The sequence below is a fragment of the Chanodichthys erythropterus genome, chromosome 12 (genome assembly GCF_024489055.1).
Source record: "Chanodichthys erythropterus isolate Z2021 chromosome 12, ASM2448905v1, whole genome shotgun sequence".
Lineage (NCBI taxonomy): Eukaryota > Metazoa > Chordata > Actinopteri > Cypriniformes > Xenocyprididae > Chanodichthys > Chanodichthys erythropterus.
In genome coordinates, this window is record NC_090232.1 from 34136414 (window position 1) to 34153888 (window position 17475).

Here is a 17475-nt window from a genome sequence, read left to right on the forward strand (position 1 = left end):
AACTCGTTAAATTACGAGAAAAAACTTGTTAAATTTCGAGAAAAAGGTTGAGATAAAATGTTGAGAATAAACTCATTAAATTACAAGAAAAAAATCGTTAAATTTCAAGAAAAAAGTCAAAATAAAATGTTGAGAATAAACTTGTTAAATTAAGAAAAAAAACTCGTTAAATTTCAAGAAAAAAAGTCAACATAAAATGTTGAGAATAAACTCGTTAAATTACAAGAAAAAACTCGTTAAATTTAGAGAAAAAAGTAAACATAAAATGTTGAGAATAAAGTAATTAAATTACGAGAAAAAAAGTTGTTAAATTATGAGAAAAAACGTGTTAAATTTTGAGAAAAAGGTCGAGATAAAATGTTGAGAATAAACTCGTTAAATTTCAAGAAAAAAGTCAAGATAAAATGTTGAGAATAAACTTGTTAAATTACGAGAAAAAACGTATTAAATTTCGAGAAAAATGTTGAGATAAAATGTTGAGAATAAACATTAAATTACGAGAAAAAATTCGTTAAATTTAGAGAAAAAAGTCAAGATAAAATGTTGAGAATAAACTCCTTAAATTTAGAGAAAAAAGAACATAAAATGTTGAGAATAAACTTGTTAAATTATGAGAAAAAACTCGTTAAATTTAGAGAAAAAAGTCAACATAAAATGTTGAGAATAAACTCATTAAATTACGAGAAAAAACGTGTTAAATTTCAAGAAAAAAGTCAAGATAAAATGTTGAGAATAAACTCGTTAAATTACGAGAAAAAACGTATTAAATTTCGAGAAAAAGGTTGAGATAAAATGTTGAGAATAAACTCTTTAAATTACAAGAAAAAAATTGTTAAATTTCAAGAAAAAAGTCAAGATAAAATGTTGAGAATAAACTCGTTAAATTATGAGAAAAAACTCGTTAAATTTAGAGAAAAAAGTCAACATAAAATGTTGAGAATAAACTCGTTAAATTTAGAGAAAAAAGTCAACATAAAATGTTGAGAATAAACTCGTTAAATTTAGAGAAAAAAAGTCAACATAAAATGTTGAGAATAAACTCGTTAAATTACGAGAAAAAACGTGTTAAATTTCAAGAAAAAAGTCAAGATAAAATGTTGAGAATAAACTTGTTAAATTACGAGAAAAAAACGTATTAAATTTCGAGAAAAAGGTTGAAATAAAATGTTGAGAATAAACATTAAATTACGAGAAAAAATTCGTTAAATTTAGAGAAAAAAGTCAAGATAAAATGTTTCAGAATAAACTCGTTAAATTTAGAGAAAAAAGTCAACATAAAATGTTGAGAATAAAGTCATTAAATTTCGAGAAAAAGGTTGAGATAAAATGTTGAGAATAAACTTTAAATTACAAGAAAAAAATTGTTAAATTTCAAGAAAAAAGTCAAGATAAAATGTTGAGAATAAACTCGTTAAATTTAGAGAAAAAAGTCAACATAAAATGTTGAGAATAAACTCGTTAAATTTAGAGAAAAAAAGTCAACATAAAATGTTGAGAATAAACTCGTTAAATTTAGAGAAAAAACGTGTTAAATTTCAAGAAAAAAGTCAAGATAAAATGTTGAGAATAAACTTGTTAAATTACGAGAAAAAACGTATTAAATTTCGAGAAAAAGGTTGAGATAAAATGTTGAGAATAAACATTAAATTACGAGAAAAAATTCGTTAAATTTAGAGAAAAAAGTCAAGATAAAATGTTTCAGAATAAACTCGTTAAATTTAGAGAAAAAAGTCAACATAAAATGTTGAGAATAAAGTCATTAAATTACGAGAAAAAACTTGTTAAATTTCAAGAAAAAAGTCAAGATAAAATGTTGAGAATAAACTCGTTAAATTACGAGAAAAAACTTATTACATTTCGAGAAAAAGGTTGAGATAAAATGTTGAGAATAAACTCATTAAATTACGAGAAAAAATTCGTTAAATTTAGAGAAAGAAGAACATAAAATGTTGAGAATAAACTCGTTAAATTACGAGAAAAAACGTGTTAAATTTCAAGAAAAAAGTCAAGATAAAATGTTGAGAATAAACTCGTTAAACTACGAGAAAAAACATATTAAATTTCGAGAAAAAGGTTGAGATAAAATGTTGAGAATAAACTCTTTAAATTACAAGAAAAAAAAAATTTAAATTTCAAGAAAAAAGTCAAGATAAAATGTTGAGAATAAACTCATTAAATTATGAGAAAAAACTTGTTAAATTTAGAGAAAAAAGTCAACATAAAATGTTGAGAATAAACTCGTTAAATTATGAGAAAAAACTCGTTAAATTTAGAGAAAAAAGTAAACATAAAATGTTGAGAATAAACTCGTTAAATTACGAGAAAAAACGTGTTAAATTTCAAGAAAAAAGTCAAGATAAAATGTTGAGAATAAACTCGTTAAATTACGAGAAAAAACTCGTTAAATTTAGAGAAAAAAAGTCAACATAAAATGTTGAGAATAAAGTCATTAAATTTCGAGAAAAAAGTCAAGATAAAATGTTGAGAATAAAGTCATTCAATTACGAGAACAAATTCGTTAAATTATGAATTTGTTCTCATAATTTAACGACTTTCGTTAAATTATTCGTTAAATTACGAATTTGTTCTCATAATCAAACGACTTTTTTCTCGTAATTTAACGAGTTTATTCTCAACATTTTATCTAGACTTTTTTCTTGAAATTTAACACGTTTTTTCTCATAATTTAATGAGTTTATTCTCAACATTTTATTTTGACTTTTTCTCGAAATTTAACAACTTTAATCTCGAGATGGTTTTATTTATATTTTTTATTGCTTGGCCCTAATCCTCTTCCGTAGACAATAAATCACATTTAAGTAATCTTAAAAATTTATTTTATCCCATGACTTATAAAAGTAGGTCCACCCTATTTCACCGGGGTCCACTCACTTTAAATTGTCTGGCCTCGACCCTCTTCCACACACCTTCCACAAAACAGACATAGGCTGGGATTACTGAAAAGTGGGTCTTATTCTGTTGTCCTCCTTTACTCCAACACATCTGTCACTGCACTTGTGCCATGATTACTAAAGCTGCAATCTTGATTTAGACGTTTTGTCTTACAAAATGAAGAATGAGCCATGTCTTCTGCTGACAAACCGAGCTGCTGAGCTACTACACGGGTACAGGCCCAGGTAAAGAGGAAGCTGTTGAATAAAGTTGTTATTTTTGTTTTGTTTTTGCGCACACAAAGTATTCTTGTCACTTCATAACATTAAAGTTGAACCACTGTAGTCACTTTGACTATTTTAACAATGTCTTTAGTACTTTTCTGGACCTTGAATGTGGTAATTTAGTTGCTTTCTATGGAAAAAAAAAAAAAAAATCAGATTTTATCAAAAATATCTTAATTTGTGTTCAGAAGATGAACAAAGGTCTTACAGCTGTGGAACAACATGAGGGTGAGTAATTAATGACAGAAATTTAATTTTGGGGTAAATTAACCCTTGAAGCACCAAGTTCAAATCAATAAGGATAAGAAAGGTTTACTTCTCTAGTCCATTTGGTTCTCATGGGTTTGTAATGCAGTATATATTACGAAAAGAGTTTTCGCCAGAGTTATTTTTATTTATATTTATATTGTGCCTCGTGAAGACCTTTCTGGTCAAAACGTTGCGCTTGGTTGCAGTAAAAATTTCTTGAGCTTTAAATGACATCTACCTTTTTGATTTTACATATGTGAACAAACATTTATTTTATCCATCTAAATACACTCATGCAGAAAAACAGGCTTGGTTTGGATCTAAACAACCTTGTTTTGTAGAGGTCAGTGCAGCTGGTAGCCCTTACAAGACATAAGGACAAACTTAATTGTTCATCATGTTCTGTTGATTGTCCTAACTGCCATTTTAGAGGTACTCATCTTTTATGGCGCCTACTGACCTAATGCGTAAACATTACTACTAGAAGCGCACTAGCCAGATGAGATTTAAACTTTGTCAGCTGAAGATCCGGTTGAAACATCAATATTCTCCCACCATTCCTGATTTCTAAAACGCACTCACAACATTCGCCGTGGTCTTGCGGCTATCAGAGCAGACACGAAAGATGCTGCTCTCCGTATGTTTTTCTGTTGTCTAAACTTGTAAAAGTGTCTCTTGTTAAAGTGTCTAAACCCTTAAAAAACAGCAAGCTTGTTTTTGTTCAGCAGAACAGATACAAAACACTAACATATGCATAGCTCACCAGGTTGCTTAGCGACATGCAATTGAGTTAGACTAGAAGAAAACGCAGCACATGAGATGAGTGGCTATGACTTAGCTTGATTTTAAGCTGTTAATGTCCACTAAGAAGACTCCTTCAGACCAAATGCAAACTCATTAAACATGCTCAACATTATCCTTACGAGTGTGTCCAATGGATCTCATTAGTCTCTCTGGACTTTTACCAGATTGTGAGTGAAAATCATATAGATAATGGAAGATAAGGTAAATTTGATCGTCAATTCACACTGCTAAGTGTTAAAAATAAGCGTTACAGAAAAAAGTGTGGCTGGTGAAGACAGAACTGAGTTTGGTTGTGCAGTGTGGACATCATGGTGTGCTGAATTTGTATTATTGAGTGATTAGAGTTACACACTGCCCCCTTGTGGCACTAAGTAAAACTACTTGCTTCAACAGAAGCGATTTCTGTTTCCAAACGCTGTAGCCTATTTGGTCAATGGTCTTCCTTATAAGCATTAAGATCATATTTTCAAGGAAGTGAAAAAAGTTCTTCATATTACAATAACACTGATCAACCATTTGCACTTATAAACTCCGTCTAAAAAACTGTCCTACTATTAGCACATTACTGTCATGCTTTTTACAGGCAGTTAATTCAATAATAATTTATCTGCCTCAGCCACTAGATGGAGCACCATCTCTTTTTCAGCATCTCACTCATGTTCTTTACTCAAGTTGCTCTTCCAGTTTTAATGCGAGTGCTGAATTGTTGGTAACTTGTGTCTTGGCCTATTTTTTTGCAATTTACAAAGATTGTAAAGCATTTTCTCATCACCACGAGCTCGAAAGGACGCTGTAATAGTGAGTATTACTGGGAAATATAAAGTGTTTGCGTCAGCAGTGACTTCGAGAGGATTCTCTTTCTGACTCTTCATGCGAAAACAAAGTCTTCCTGTTATTGAAGTTCAAACAGATGTTTAAAACTTGTCGGGTGCAAAAGTCTTACCACAAACACTTGAACATGACCTGTGGATTTATTGGTAGAGATTAGTATCCAGATGGGGTTCTTTGGTCAACAAAAATAGCAAATGTTTCCTTTCAGTTAAAATTGAAGTAAAACTAACCACGTTCAAGCTGAGTTTTGTTTCAAATATCAATTTCAGTAAGTTACAAAAGATGGTATACTCTGTTTAATTTATTTAAAACACGCCAAAAAAAGAATTTGTTTTCGAAGTATAGTCAGTCTTCCTAAAAATCATAATATTGGACTTTACCTAATTTCTAATTTTGAACTTGCATTGGTAAATCAGTATATTACTAAAGTATATTACTAAAATAAGTAGCGACACTATAAACATTTTCAGAAACATGACAGAAGTTCAGTTGCTATTATAAATAATGTAGCTTTTCCAGTAACAAGCTTAAAGGGTTAGTTCACCCAAAAATGAAATTTCTGTCATTAATTACTCATCCTCGTGTCGTTCCAAACCCGTAAGACCTCATTTCATCTTCGGAACACAAATTAAGATATTTTTGATGAAATCCTATGTTTTTTTTTATTTTTATCCCCTATAGAAAGCAACATAATTAGCATAATTCAAGGTTCAGAAAAGTAGTAAAGACATCGTTAAAATAGTCAACGTGACTACAGTGGTTCAACCTTAATGTTATGAAGCAACAAGAATACATTTTGTGCGCAAAAACATAAATAACGACCTTATTTAATTTCTCCTCTACCCTGTCAGTCCCATACGCAGTTGACGCAGTAAACACAGTTCAGTGCTTCTGAATTTATGTCCGAACGCCAGCACTAAATTTCATTTTTGTGTGAACTACCCTTAAATGTGTTGTAGTGGCGCCAATGCTAGGGTGTATTCGCACTTGGCAGGTTTGGTGTTTTCACACTTGGTTTGATTGTCCTATTTGAATCCAGATTCGACTGCTTCACCTCCCCCTACTGGATTGTGTTCACATTATATTATTCAAGATCAAAAATGTCTGCAACATTTAATTGGAAGGTTAGTTGGTTAAAAAATGATATACTAAAAATAACCACCCTGCATGGTTGTAAAACCTAAATGCCCCCCTCCCACCACCACACACGCACACAAAAAAAAAAGCCGAACCAAATACTTAAAGTGTGAAAGCACGTTTAAACCAACTGTGGTGCGATTGCTCTGTTAGTGCAGTTCATTTGAATAAGTGTGAACGCTAACATTTAAACCCCTCTGATTTTGAGCAAAAATATTTGACTTAAATCTGCTTGAATTATACATTATATCATTGAATAGTTATCCTATATTTTTAACAATAAAACATATTGTCCCACTGACTGTAGTTTAACTAGCCTACAAATAACCGTAGTACCTAATTTCAAAACGCTGGGATATTGGAAGCATGATGGAATATATTGTGGTTCTATAAATTGGAGGACATGTTCTTACAATGAATGTCTTACTCATAATTAGTTTAAAACGCCTTTTTTCCCCCCACATAAGCCTATATCATGAAACACATGTTTTATTGGTCTATTAGTAGCTCCTTGTATTTTCAGGCTGTCTGGCCAAACATGAGTCATCAGGACCTGTGAATACATCTTCAGATAAAAGTGTTCCGTCACTCAGAACATGTCTATTTCTTCACTTAATCACAACACTTGATTCAAGTCCCAGACTCCAGAGGTGAAAATTTGCCTAACAAACCAGTCTTTCTTTAGTACTTCTCATAGCAGCGCAAACAGTCCTTGCTGACATTAATGCAATAAAACAAAGAAGAGAGTACAAAGCAGTTCTAACACGATAAAATGTAAAGATATTTAAATATATATATATATATATATATATATATATATATATATATATATATATATATATATATATATATATAAAGAGAGCACCAGGAGGAGGAATCAAGCAACAATTCGTGGGCTTCGTGGTCGAATTACGACAGCATTATGATTTTTGTCTATAGAGGGTTTCCCTTCTTTTGGAGCGTGAAAAAGTACCAAGGGAGACAATGCAGAATTAGGACACTTCCTCTGGTGGAGGATGAGAGAGGGAGCACTGAAGGGAAACAGAGGCTGGTTTTGTCTGAGCCCAGTACCGGCATCCAAACAACACAAAGCCTGCCTAACCAGCCATTCACTTTAACTAGGCCTCTGTGCATAGCTAATGCACTGAGAACGGCCTCACTCAAACAGCACAAAATAGACGTTGGGGGAAGTGGGGTGAGGGGAATGTGAAGGAGTTATTAAAGAACGCTTCTGAGAGCAGAGAGTTTCATCATGTGATCAGATGTGCCATTCATGCTTTATGTCTACATTGTGTGTAGAGCTCTTAATTGGTGTATTCTTCATTCAACAACAGGAAAAGGAAATGATAATCTTATCTGAGAATTATTTGGACTTGGATGTGGTACTGTTTTCACTCATATAATACTAAACACAAATTAACAATTTTTTAAATGCTTTTGAAAAGTGTTTCCCAACCCTGTTCCTGGAGGCACACCAACACTGCACATTTTGTATGTTCTTTTGTCTGACACACCCATTTCAGGTCTTGGAGTCTCTACTGATGAGCTGATGACTTGAATCAGGTGTTTGATTAGAGAGACATGCAAAATGTGCAGTGTTGGTGTGGCTCCAGGAACAGGGTTGGGAAACACTGCTTTTGAAAGAAGCTCACCAAGGCTGCATTTATTTGATCAAAAATAAAGTAAAAATAGTAATATTTTGAAATATTATTACCATTTAAAATAGATATTCTATTGTAATACAATACAAAAATCTATTTTTTCCTGAGATGGCAAAGCTGATTTTTCAGCATCATTACTCCAGTCTTTAGTGTCACATGATCCTTCAAAAATCATTCTGATTTAGTGCTCAAGAAACATTTATTATTATCAAACTTGTATTATAATGCTTAAAATTTTTGCGGAAACCGTGATAAAAAAAAAAAAAAGGCATTTGAAAAAAGTAAAATTGTATACAGTCTTTACTTTTTGTTTTGATCAATTTAATGTGCCTTTGCAGAAAAATAAAAATCTTACTGACCACAAATTTGAACTATACAGTAATTGGTTTGACAGCTCTTGATTTCAGAGAGCTCTGTCAGGATGACTTTTTCAAGGGAAAGTGTTAAACTTGGTTTCCTTGGGGAAGTCCTGGAGATTTAGCCTCCCCAAATCAGTTCTCCATCATGTTCTTGAGGTGTGATTTTGTATAACACCATCAACACATGCCAGAAAGTATTATGCACTAATCCATACTTCAGTCTGTTTCACCGAAGTGTGTATGTGACATCATGATGGCCCTAAGTCCAGAAACATACTCTATGGAAGTACTCAAACATCAGTGCTTTGCCGTCAAATTGCAATTGCAGAGTTCTCTTTACTGTACATACATTAAAGTACATTTTTGTGGCATAAAAAACATATATAGATCTAACTTGCTCAGTAAGATTGCCTTCAAACGAATGCTCCGCCATGACAGTAGTTGACCTGGAGGAAAAACATGACTAGGAGCATAACAGTTACATTAATGCCTTTTATAGCACCCCTATTGATAAGACTGAGAATTTAGCATGCACTTGGCACTGCGTTTTGAATGGTGCTGACACAATTAGAAATACAACAATGAATAATATCCAACTTAGATGAAAGCACGTGTGTTTACGTACTTGGAGTATGTTTCGGGCCTAAGAGATTGTAAAAATTTAAAAAGTTACTGAAAAGAGATTGGAACAAGAAATAAACAACGAGAGGAAGGGAGAGAGATCTCACCCCTAACATTTATTTAAATCTATTTACAAGTTTGCAGAATTATCAGTCCGAGCAAAGATATTGGTTGTCTACAAAAAAGACTGCTACAGATAACTGAAAATGATTTCAGTGTCAGAATGAACAGAATGGAGGGCAATTCAACAATGTTGGCAACTCAACATAGCAATAAATCACACAGCTATAACAGAAACTATGTACACATTTAGTATTTTGTCATTCAGGAAGATATACTTATGTTTCATCTGGGATAAATTAATCCTTTTTTAGGATTATATTATACGATTAAATACATAACATATGATACCGTAGCTTAAAAAAACATGGAAGTAATGGTGATAAAAAGGAAGTGATCTGCGTAGCTACACATTGTTGAATTGCATTTTTGTAAGAATACGATGAAATAAAGAAAACAAAAATAAGCTCTGAGGTCTCCATTTAAGATTGAAATATAGAAATGTGAGGTCATGAGGAGTTACTGAAGACTCTTTGTCAATATTTAGGTTTCATGGACAGGTTTCATGGAAGGCACGCTACTGGTCACCACAGAGAGGTAAGGCGAGGCCTCTGTCATACTAAAACTGATTGTGCTTGTTTATGTTTTTTTAACCATTTGTGTATTCACATCATTTGAACAACTTTTTGAACAACAGATAAATATATATTCATGCGTAAACGAGGGCGCTTGACACCTCAAACACTCCACGTCCGGTATGTAGTTTATATTTAGTGTCGTAGAAGAATTATCACATGTTTAGTTCAGTCAGTTGTTGCTCCTGTTAAGGCCTTCATGTGATCAGCCACAGGGCAGAGAGATGCAGAAGACGAGCAAGATCGCTTCAGTTCACTACTGACCTCAAATAAGTCCGACTGGCTACAATAATTATATTGTTTCACTCAGAGGAAAAAAAAAAAGCCATGGAAGTTAATGATTGTCAAGATTGTGTGTGGCTAGTTGTTTTAAAATACTTTCAGGGAAGGAAATAAACCATCGAATGCATTGTAGGTAGAAGTCTCTTTTTCGATTCTTCGTTAAAGTGCTTAAAGGGTGTCAAATGTACATGGGAAGGAGGTGGTTTTGCCAGGGTTTGGCACAGGGCTTACGATGAAAAGCACAGCAAATCCACAGCACTCAGAAATCACACACATCTTCAGGAGGGACCAGAAAGAGGTGAGGATAACACATGCGAGCGTAGTTTTTTTCACACAGGAGAGGTACCTGATCGAGCCCAGCTTTCCTGGTAAGTGCCCTCCCTCAGGAGGTACGATCGTTCTGGGGAAGAAGGGAGAGGATAGGGGGACTGGTTAAGGAGAGAGCTGTTAGGGCTTGTGATGTCGCCTTCGGCGACAAATGTCAGGTCCGTGCCGCTCTCCTCTTCCTCCAGTGCCTGGACCCCTCCGTCACTCCTCCAGTCTTTGATCCCGGACGAACCCCCTTTTTGCGAGTGCGGAATCGGGGATAGTGAGGAACTGAATGGTGGTGGATTTCGGTCTGTGGCTTTTCTGAGAGCACTATTGGGAGGCATTAGGGCTCGTCTAGGTGCTTTGCCCTCCACCGTTGAATCTAAGCTTTGCGATTGGTGGCTGGCGCTGAGGGCGGAACCATTCTCCTTGGATCGGGGCCGGTTCTTGTGGGAGACGGGGGTGGAGCTGAGGTTGTTGGCGTCTGCTTCCGTGTCGAGGCGCAAGAAGTCAGGCAGGACAAGGTCGGATTTGTTCAGCAAGCCCCGCTGGTCGTCAGCTCTGTTGCTCTGTGCTTTGGATATGAGCTCGAAGAATTCTGGTTGGACAACACACACAATTTTAAACCATTTTATTTGTTGAAATGTGACAAGCGACACATCTGACATTAAAGCAAGCGTGAGTAGAAAGCATTCTCGCAAGAACCTTGGCAACAGATCAACTGCAGCTGCCAGTTCAAAGTGTGCTTGTGTTAGCATTAGCTACATCAGCCAGTGTTGCTACAGAGACTTTGTTAGAATAAGATGTAGCCAGGATCAACATCAGCGCTTAACTAGGTCAAAGAAAGAGAGATTATTCAAGAAAGTGAAAGGGGAATAGTTTTTTACCTTCAGCTTCATCTATATTAAGCTTTTTCTGTTTTCGCTTTTCCACTTGGGCCCTGGTTTTCACAGCCGAAGCCTTTCCTGCCGCTTTGTCCTCCCCCTGGGTAGCGACAATGAGAATGGGGCACATTAAGGGTGCGTGGATGAGAACCGCCTCTTCTACAAGGCTTTCTCTGGGGAGCAGGGCTAAAACTACAGGGGCATCGTAGGGGCACTGGGAGGGACTCTAGTAACTATCACTAAAGCGAGTGTACATACTCACTCTACTTGTGCAAGCATACTAACGTCAATCTCCATACAGCACAGCATCTCACTGCAGAAAAACCACCACCAGCACAGCATGCCACCACAACACCCAACATTGGTGAACATCCACGCTTCACTTTCTCTTGTCTTTCCACCATTTTTCTCAACATATCACACAGCTATCAGTAACTATAAAGACTAGAGAGTCTGTACAAGGGAGGAGCCCTTGAACCAAGGAACTCTTGTCAGACAGAGGCTGCTATCCCCTCGCAAAGGTGTGGTGTGTTGAAGGAAAGCAAGTGGTAAGAGGTGGGTTGCTGTGATTCGAGAAGATGGGTTAGATCATCCAAAGGCCCAGAAATGCACAGATACACACAGCCTTTAGACCAGAGGAAAGAATTGGGGAGCCAGCCATGCACAGACTCCCCACACACAGGCCAAAAAACACAAAGAAAGAGAGAGGAGGAGATGAAAGTGTATAATCTCGAAGATTGAGGTCTTACTGTGGCAGACTGGCTTCGCGTAGACAGAGGTGGGCCGTGACTTTTAGATGAGACCAGCTTTTGTTTGTCTGTTTAGAGAGGGAAAGCGTTAACTCATTCTGTTCATGTTAATAGAAAGCCAACTATGTTAAAGACAACATGGTAAAGTATTGACAACCCATTTCACTCTCTTTTTTTCTTTGGGGTCCATTATATTGTTTTACAGAGGGTTAAATCAAAGAATCAAATTAGATAGTGGGAATGATGTTTATCCTATGTGTGAATGCATCTTGCCTTTTCCTGGAACATGGTCTCCTACTTCCAGAACCACCCTTAGTCCATCTAGATTAGATATAGGAAGCCCAAGATCCAGTGGCTCTTTTTCTCCACTCTGCCCAAACAAGAACAATTAATATCCATTTAATTAAAATCACAAAACACATATTTCATATGTTATGATGCAGCAGTCCAATTTCCAAATCAGTGAGCATCTTGTATAAATTAAAAAAAAAATGTTACTTTGATAAGGAGGGTTCTCCCAGGAACATAAATATAAATTGTTTTATGCACAATATTGATACATGCCCGCATAATAATGAAGGATACATCTATCAAACTATATTTTCCTCATATAAACAATAAGCAAATGTTTAACTCACTATCCTGGCCACCAGGTCTCCTAAGTTCAGTCCATATTTGGCCACCACCGGTCTCAGGACTTCTGTAACCGGCTTAGTGGGTTTTGCTTTCAGCCCAACAGAACGATTTATTGGCACCAGATCCAATCTGTGAGGGAGAGATGGAGAGAAAGAGAAGTTAAGGAAAATAAACTTTAATAAACTGAATCCTGATGACTTTTTGATAATGAATGACTTCAGTTAGGTTTGAAATGTAAAAAAAGAAAATTAAAAGAGGCCTGATGAATACATAGAGACATAAATTATAGATAAAGGGATGAACGAATTGATAGACTGAGATAAAAACAGATAAACAGGTGTGTACCGGAATAGCGTACGTTTCTCCAGCCGCAGATCTCTGGAGCACAGTGTCATGCAGTCCTGGTCCAACACTAAAGGCTTTACAAGGACAATACATGCTATTATAGTCTTTTACAGCATTGCAGTATCAAATGATGCAAATGCACACACATGCACACATCCACACACACATAAATGCAGCACAAAAACATACATACTGAAACCACCTTGTAACCTCTGAAGGTAGACAAGACAAAAGCAAAACTGAAGGTACCTTAATTAATAATCATTATAGAATAGTTTAACCACAAAACAATTAGCACCCTCCGATGTTGATCTAAACTAGAGTTTGATAAGCATGTTACCTTTTCTCCTCCCACTAGGAACAGATCCACAGCGGCCAGATTAATATTGAGCTTCTCGCACAAGCCTGAGAGCACCTCTCTGATGGAGATGCCAGGCCTGATGGCTACTGAGCAGCATGAGCCATCCGGAAGGTTAATGTTACAGTGACGCACCGCACGCTCGGACAACGACATGGAGTTACGCGACACCTCGCCCTGTCAGACAGAGGAACACAAAGGAATGAACAACGCAACTAAATGAAATAAACACCCAAAAAATTTAATTCCGTCATATTAAATTGGAGGTAATATTCATAATTGGAGGTTACAGTATTGAAATAAATAAATATAGATTGTTAAATTGTTTAATACTAACAATAACATCATAATTGTCATTATTATTAATTAATTGGGTTGTTTTAATATACAATAAATTATATTTGGTCATTTTAACAAAATACTAATAATCATAGACAGACCAACATCAGCTTGAGTCAGATGCAATTGACCCACCTCGTTTTTTCCAGAACCAGATGTGGCAAGTTCCAAACTCGCACCAGACGACAAAGAGCCCTGTGATTCTCTTCGTCCGTTACTACCTGTAAAGCCTGTGGTGAAAGACATATAACATTCATAACTGACAAACTGGAAAATGGCAAACTGGCATGTTTATGAGCATCCTAAGTGTACTGTAAATGTAATAAAATAAAGTAATAAAAGTAATTTAACACAATTGTCACTGATGTCCTCCACTCACTGTAGTCTCCAAGGTCCTTCTTCTTGGATCCCTTTCCAAAACTTCTATTTCTGGACCAGGAGAAGAAAATGCTCTTCTTTTTATCGCTATGTTCATCTCTGCTGTCTTCATTCAGTGATCTTCCCGATTTACTTTTCTTGTCATCCTGCACCTTCAAAAAATGGTAAATTATTTTCCATACTCAAAAATAAAGGCGTTACACAAAATTCCAAGATGTAGATAATAAAAAAAAAAAACCTCTGTGGTGGTATATAAACTACTGAAGGTTTAACTAAACCTTCCACTGAGAGATAATTGGGGTATTGTTATTTGATGTTCTTCACAAATTGTTTGATTATGTGATTATGTTCAAAGGAAGCCACTGTGTCAACTGCAAACAGATCATCATCATTCTAATGAAGGGCGTAAGACATAGAATAAACACTGTGTGTATATATATGTGTGTGTGTGTGTGTATGTGTGTGTGTGTGTGTGTGTGTGTGTGTGTGTGTGTGTGTGTGTGTGTGTGTGTGTGTGTGTGTGTGTGTGTGTGTGTGTGTGTGTGTGTGTGTGTGTGTGTGTGTGAGTTTGTTTATATTACATTGTGGGGACCAAATGTCCCCACAGTTCACCTACATCGTGGGGACCAGCCACCGGTCCCCACAATGTAAATTAATTAATAAAAATACTAAATGATGTTTTTGTGAGAAAATTAGGCTGTGCACATTTTCCTGTGATGGTTAGGTTTAGGGTTAGGAAAAGTCCCCACAATTCACAAAAACAAACGTGTGTGTGTGTGTGTTACCTTTTTAGGTGTAGAGAGGTTAGAGCGGTCAGAGCTTGTGCTATGTTTAGAAGTGGGGCTACTGGGGACTTGATAGGGGTCTGGAAGAGGACGCCCCTCCACCTCTGCAAGCATACATTCTTGATACAGGTAGGATTTCAGGAAGCGTGTGTAACTGTCAAACTTCATCAGGTTGAAGATCTATTGAGGGAAGAAAGAAGAGTGGCACTGTAAAATCAGCATACTGATTATCTTTACTGGTTCGACAAAGCCATACTTTTAACGTTTGTCAACTAGCATAGTTTTTCTAGTCTAGCTGGTTAAGCTGCTTAAGCAAATTGGCATCTCATGCTGGGACCAACATCCTTAAAAACAAATGCTAATGACCAGCAATGTGGGTCTTCACAGCTGGGATGACATACACTTCCATTCAAAAGATCGAGGTCAGTAGTTTTTTTTTTTTTTTTTTTTTTATACTTTTATTTAGCAAAAATGCATTAAATTAATCAAAAGTTATGTTAAAAACATACAACAGTGTAAAAAATATATTGATTTCAAATAAATGCTGTTCTTTTAAATTATTCATCAAAGAATCCTAAAAAAAAAAGGTTTCCACAACAATATTAAGCAGCACAACTTCACCATTGATAATAAATAATAATAAATGGAACTTAAGCACCAAATCAACACTAGAGTAATGACTGCTAAAAGTTCAGCTTTGAAATTTATTAAAATAGAAAACAGTAATAATATTGCACAATATTACTGTTTTACTGTATTGGTGAGCATTTTTTCAAAAATCTTGCTGGACAGGATACTGAACAGCTAAAGTATCTAACATTGTAAAATGTGGCCAATATAATGTTTTTTTTTTTTTTACAAAGATCTTAAAGAGGCCACAGCCAGACAGGAGCCTCTAAATGCTGCTACGTGACTCTTTGCCTTAAAACACACTTCTTAAGAACACATTCAGCACAAAGGTTGCCCGTAGGTTTGCTCATGGTTATCATGGGGTTGAAGTGTACAGGATGCTACATTCATGTACTTATGACATCACGGTGCCGAAAATACTTTATTATTAGACATCTTGCCAACAGCTCTCAAAGACGGGGTTGAGATGGTAAAGCCTTACAGACATGCAGTGGAGGGTACACAGTAATTTAAAAATAGCAACTGTTGGATCCTTCTGGGATTTTTTTTATGATGTCATGAAAAACATGAAATCTTTTGATTATTCTACATTAATTGTTCTGAGAAAGATATCAAGTAGAAACGCATTAAAAAGACAGGTTAAGGCATGTGAAGAGATTTTCCACAATTTCATAATCTTCAGGATGGGCCTGACGCCCACACAGTCTGACATAAACTTTATGAGGTGGACGGGGAAATTTTAATCTCTGTTAATACTTTTCTAATGTTTTTAATTCAGAAATACAGTGTTATACCCTATATGGGCTTTCAGTAAATATCCTAATTTGAACACTTCCTGTCTCACCTGTAACTGTTGTTCTTTAAACATGTCTGGCCTTGGTGCGTTGAGTATGTCGTCAGCAAGCTGAGCCTGACTATCAATGTTGACGGGTGTGGTGGCCTTACTCGACAGGAAGCTGTTGTAGATCTCTCTAGCCCTCTGGGACAGCTGGAGGCCAAAAGTTATGACAAGGTCACAAACAAATGGGAAATAAAAACATTTATTTCATCCTCTCCAAAATAAGGGTGTATTTAGTATCCTAAACAAACTGCTATGGAAAAAAAATATGTAATAAACAGCATTCAAAAATTCATTACAGCACGTTTTGTGATCAAGTATCTAAAAAAATTAATTAATACCTGTTTCTTGTCTGTTTCAGGTACATGGCTGAAATATTCACACGCTTGCCAAAATAAAATATTCTCCTCGCTGAATTCTTTCTTCAGAAACTCCTGCAGGATGAAGAGAAAAAGAAATAAGATTAAGTAATTAATCTGCAAAACATACACACAATTTTTTGTGTAAAAAAAAAAACCTTTCAACTACATAAAAACTGTCTTGCTCTCTACTCACTGGCTAAACTAAATTCTCTAGGCATTCCTTGTTTTAAAGACAAGCAAAATCCTTTCCAAACATTTCTTTGTGGTTTCGTTTCTAATGCAAATTTGCTGAGAAAGCCTTTACAACTTATGCCAGTTTTGATAAGAAAGTTTTTGAGGACAGTTTCAATTAAAATGCATAAAGCATGACTTGCATTCTCAGCCAATATTGCTAGAGGATTCTTTAACACAGTGCAGCTGCTTTGCAAAAGGATGACTTGGACTGATCCGACGTACTGAGAAATATCGGACACCAACAGGATCCTGTAGCAGGCGCTCGAAGCAGACAGCCCATGATGCAACGCGCCGCTCAGTGTGCCGTCGATGGCATTGCACGCTAGGTAGGCTGGCATTGCTGTTCAGACTGTTATCACTGCCGCAGCCTTTCAGGTCCACACTGTTCAGCTCTAGGCACAAACAATGAGATAACAATGTTACTATTATTCATTGCGAACACAGAGGCACAATGTGTTTGTTAAAGAAGTAGTTTATATTAACAAGAAGCTTTTTCTTCATCCTATTTCACATTTTGCACTCATATTCCCCAAAAACACAAATTATGCAATTATGACTCCCTGAATAAGAGTCAGGATGTTGTAAATTAAGACCATACTCTTAAAATAGACCCACGTTTAAAAATGAACAACAGAAATGTTGAGATATTAAATTATACTCAAATTAATTGACAAATTCAAGATGTTTCACCACTTATCGAAGTGCCTTCATCAGTGATTTCTTAACCTGATTTCTTAAAATCACCTGACACTTCTGCTGCTGCTACTGTTAGATACTCTCTTTTTAGTTTCTGGGCAATCCTGATGTGGTCGG

General features: G+C 35.6%; 1 protein-coding gene across 5 annotated transcripts in view; it reads right to left on the reverse strand.

Moving 5' to 3' along the window:
• Positions 1–8570: 8570 nt before the first annotated feature.
• rgs12b (regulator of G protein signaling 12b) overlaps positions 8571–17475 on the reverse strand; it is a 54723-nt gene continuing 45818 nt past the window's right edge. For 4 of the 5 annotated variants that reach the window (XM_067405348.1, XM_067405349.1, XM_067405351.1 and 1 more), the window contains 13 exons: positions 16885–17054; positions 16408–16500; positions 16073–16216; positions 14599–14778; positions 13815–13965; positions 13571–13665; positions 13079–13273; positions 12739–12812; positions 12396–12522; positions 12031–12127; positions 11758–11825; positions 11012–11108; positions 8571–10722 (listed from right to left, as the gene is read on the reverse strand). In XM_067405348.1, coding sequence (XP_067261449.1) covers positions 10145–10722; positions 11012–11108; positions 11758–11825; positions 12031–12127; positions 12396–12522; positions 12739–12812; positions 13079–13273; positions 13571–13665; positions 13815–13965; positions 14599–14778; positions 16073–16216; positions 16408–16500; positions 16885–17054 — 2069 coding nt within the window. In that variant the 3' untranslated portion in view covers positions 8571–10144. The remainder of the gene's footprint in view (positions 10723–11011; positions 11109–11757; positions 11826–12030; positions 12128–12395; positions 12523–12738; positions 12813–13078; positions 13274–13570; positions 13666–13814; positions 13966–14598; positions 14779–16072; positions 16217–16407; positions 16501–16884; positions 17055–17475) is intronic. The other variant, XM_067405352.1, reaches the window with a different exon arrangement.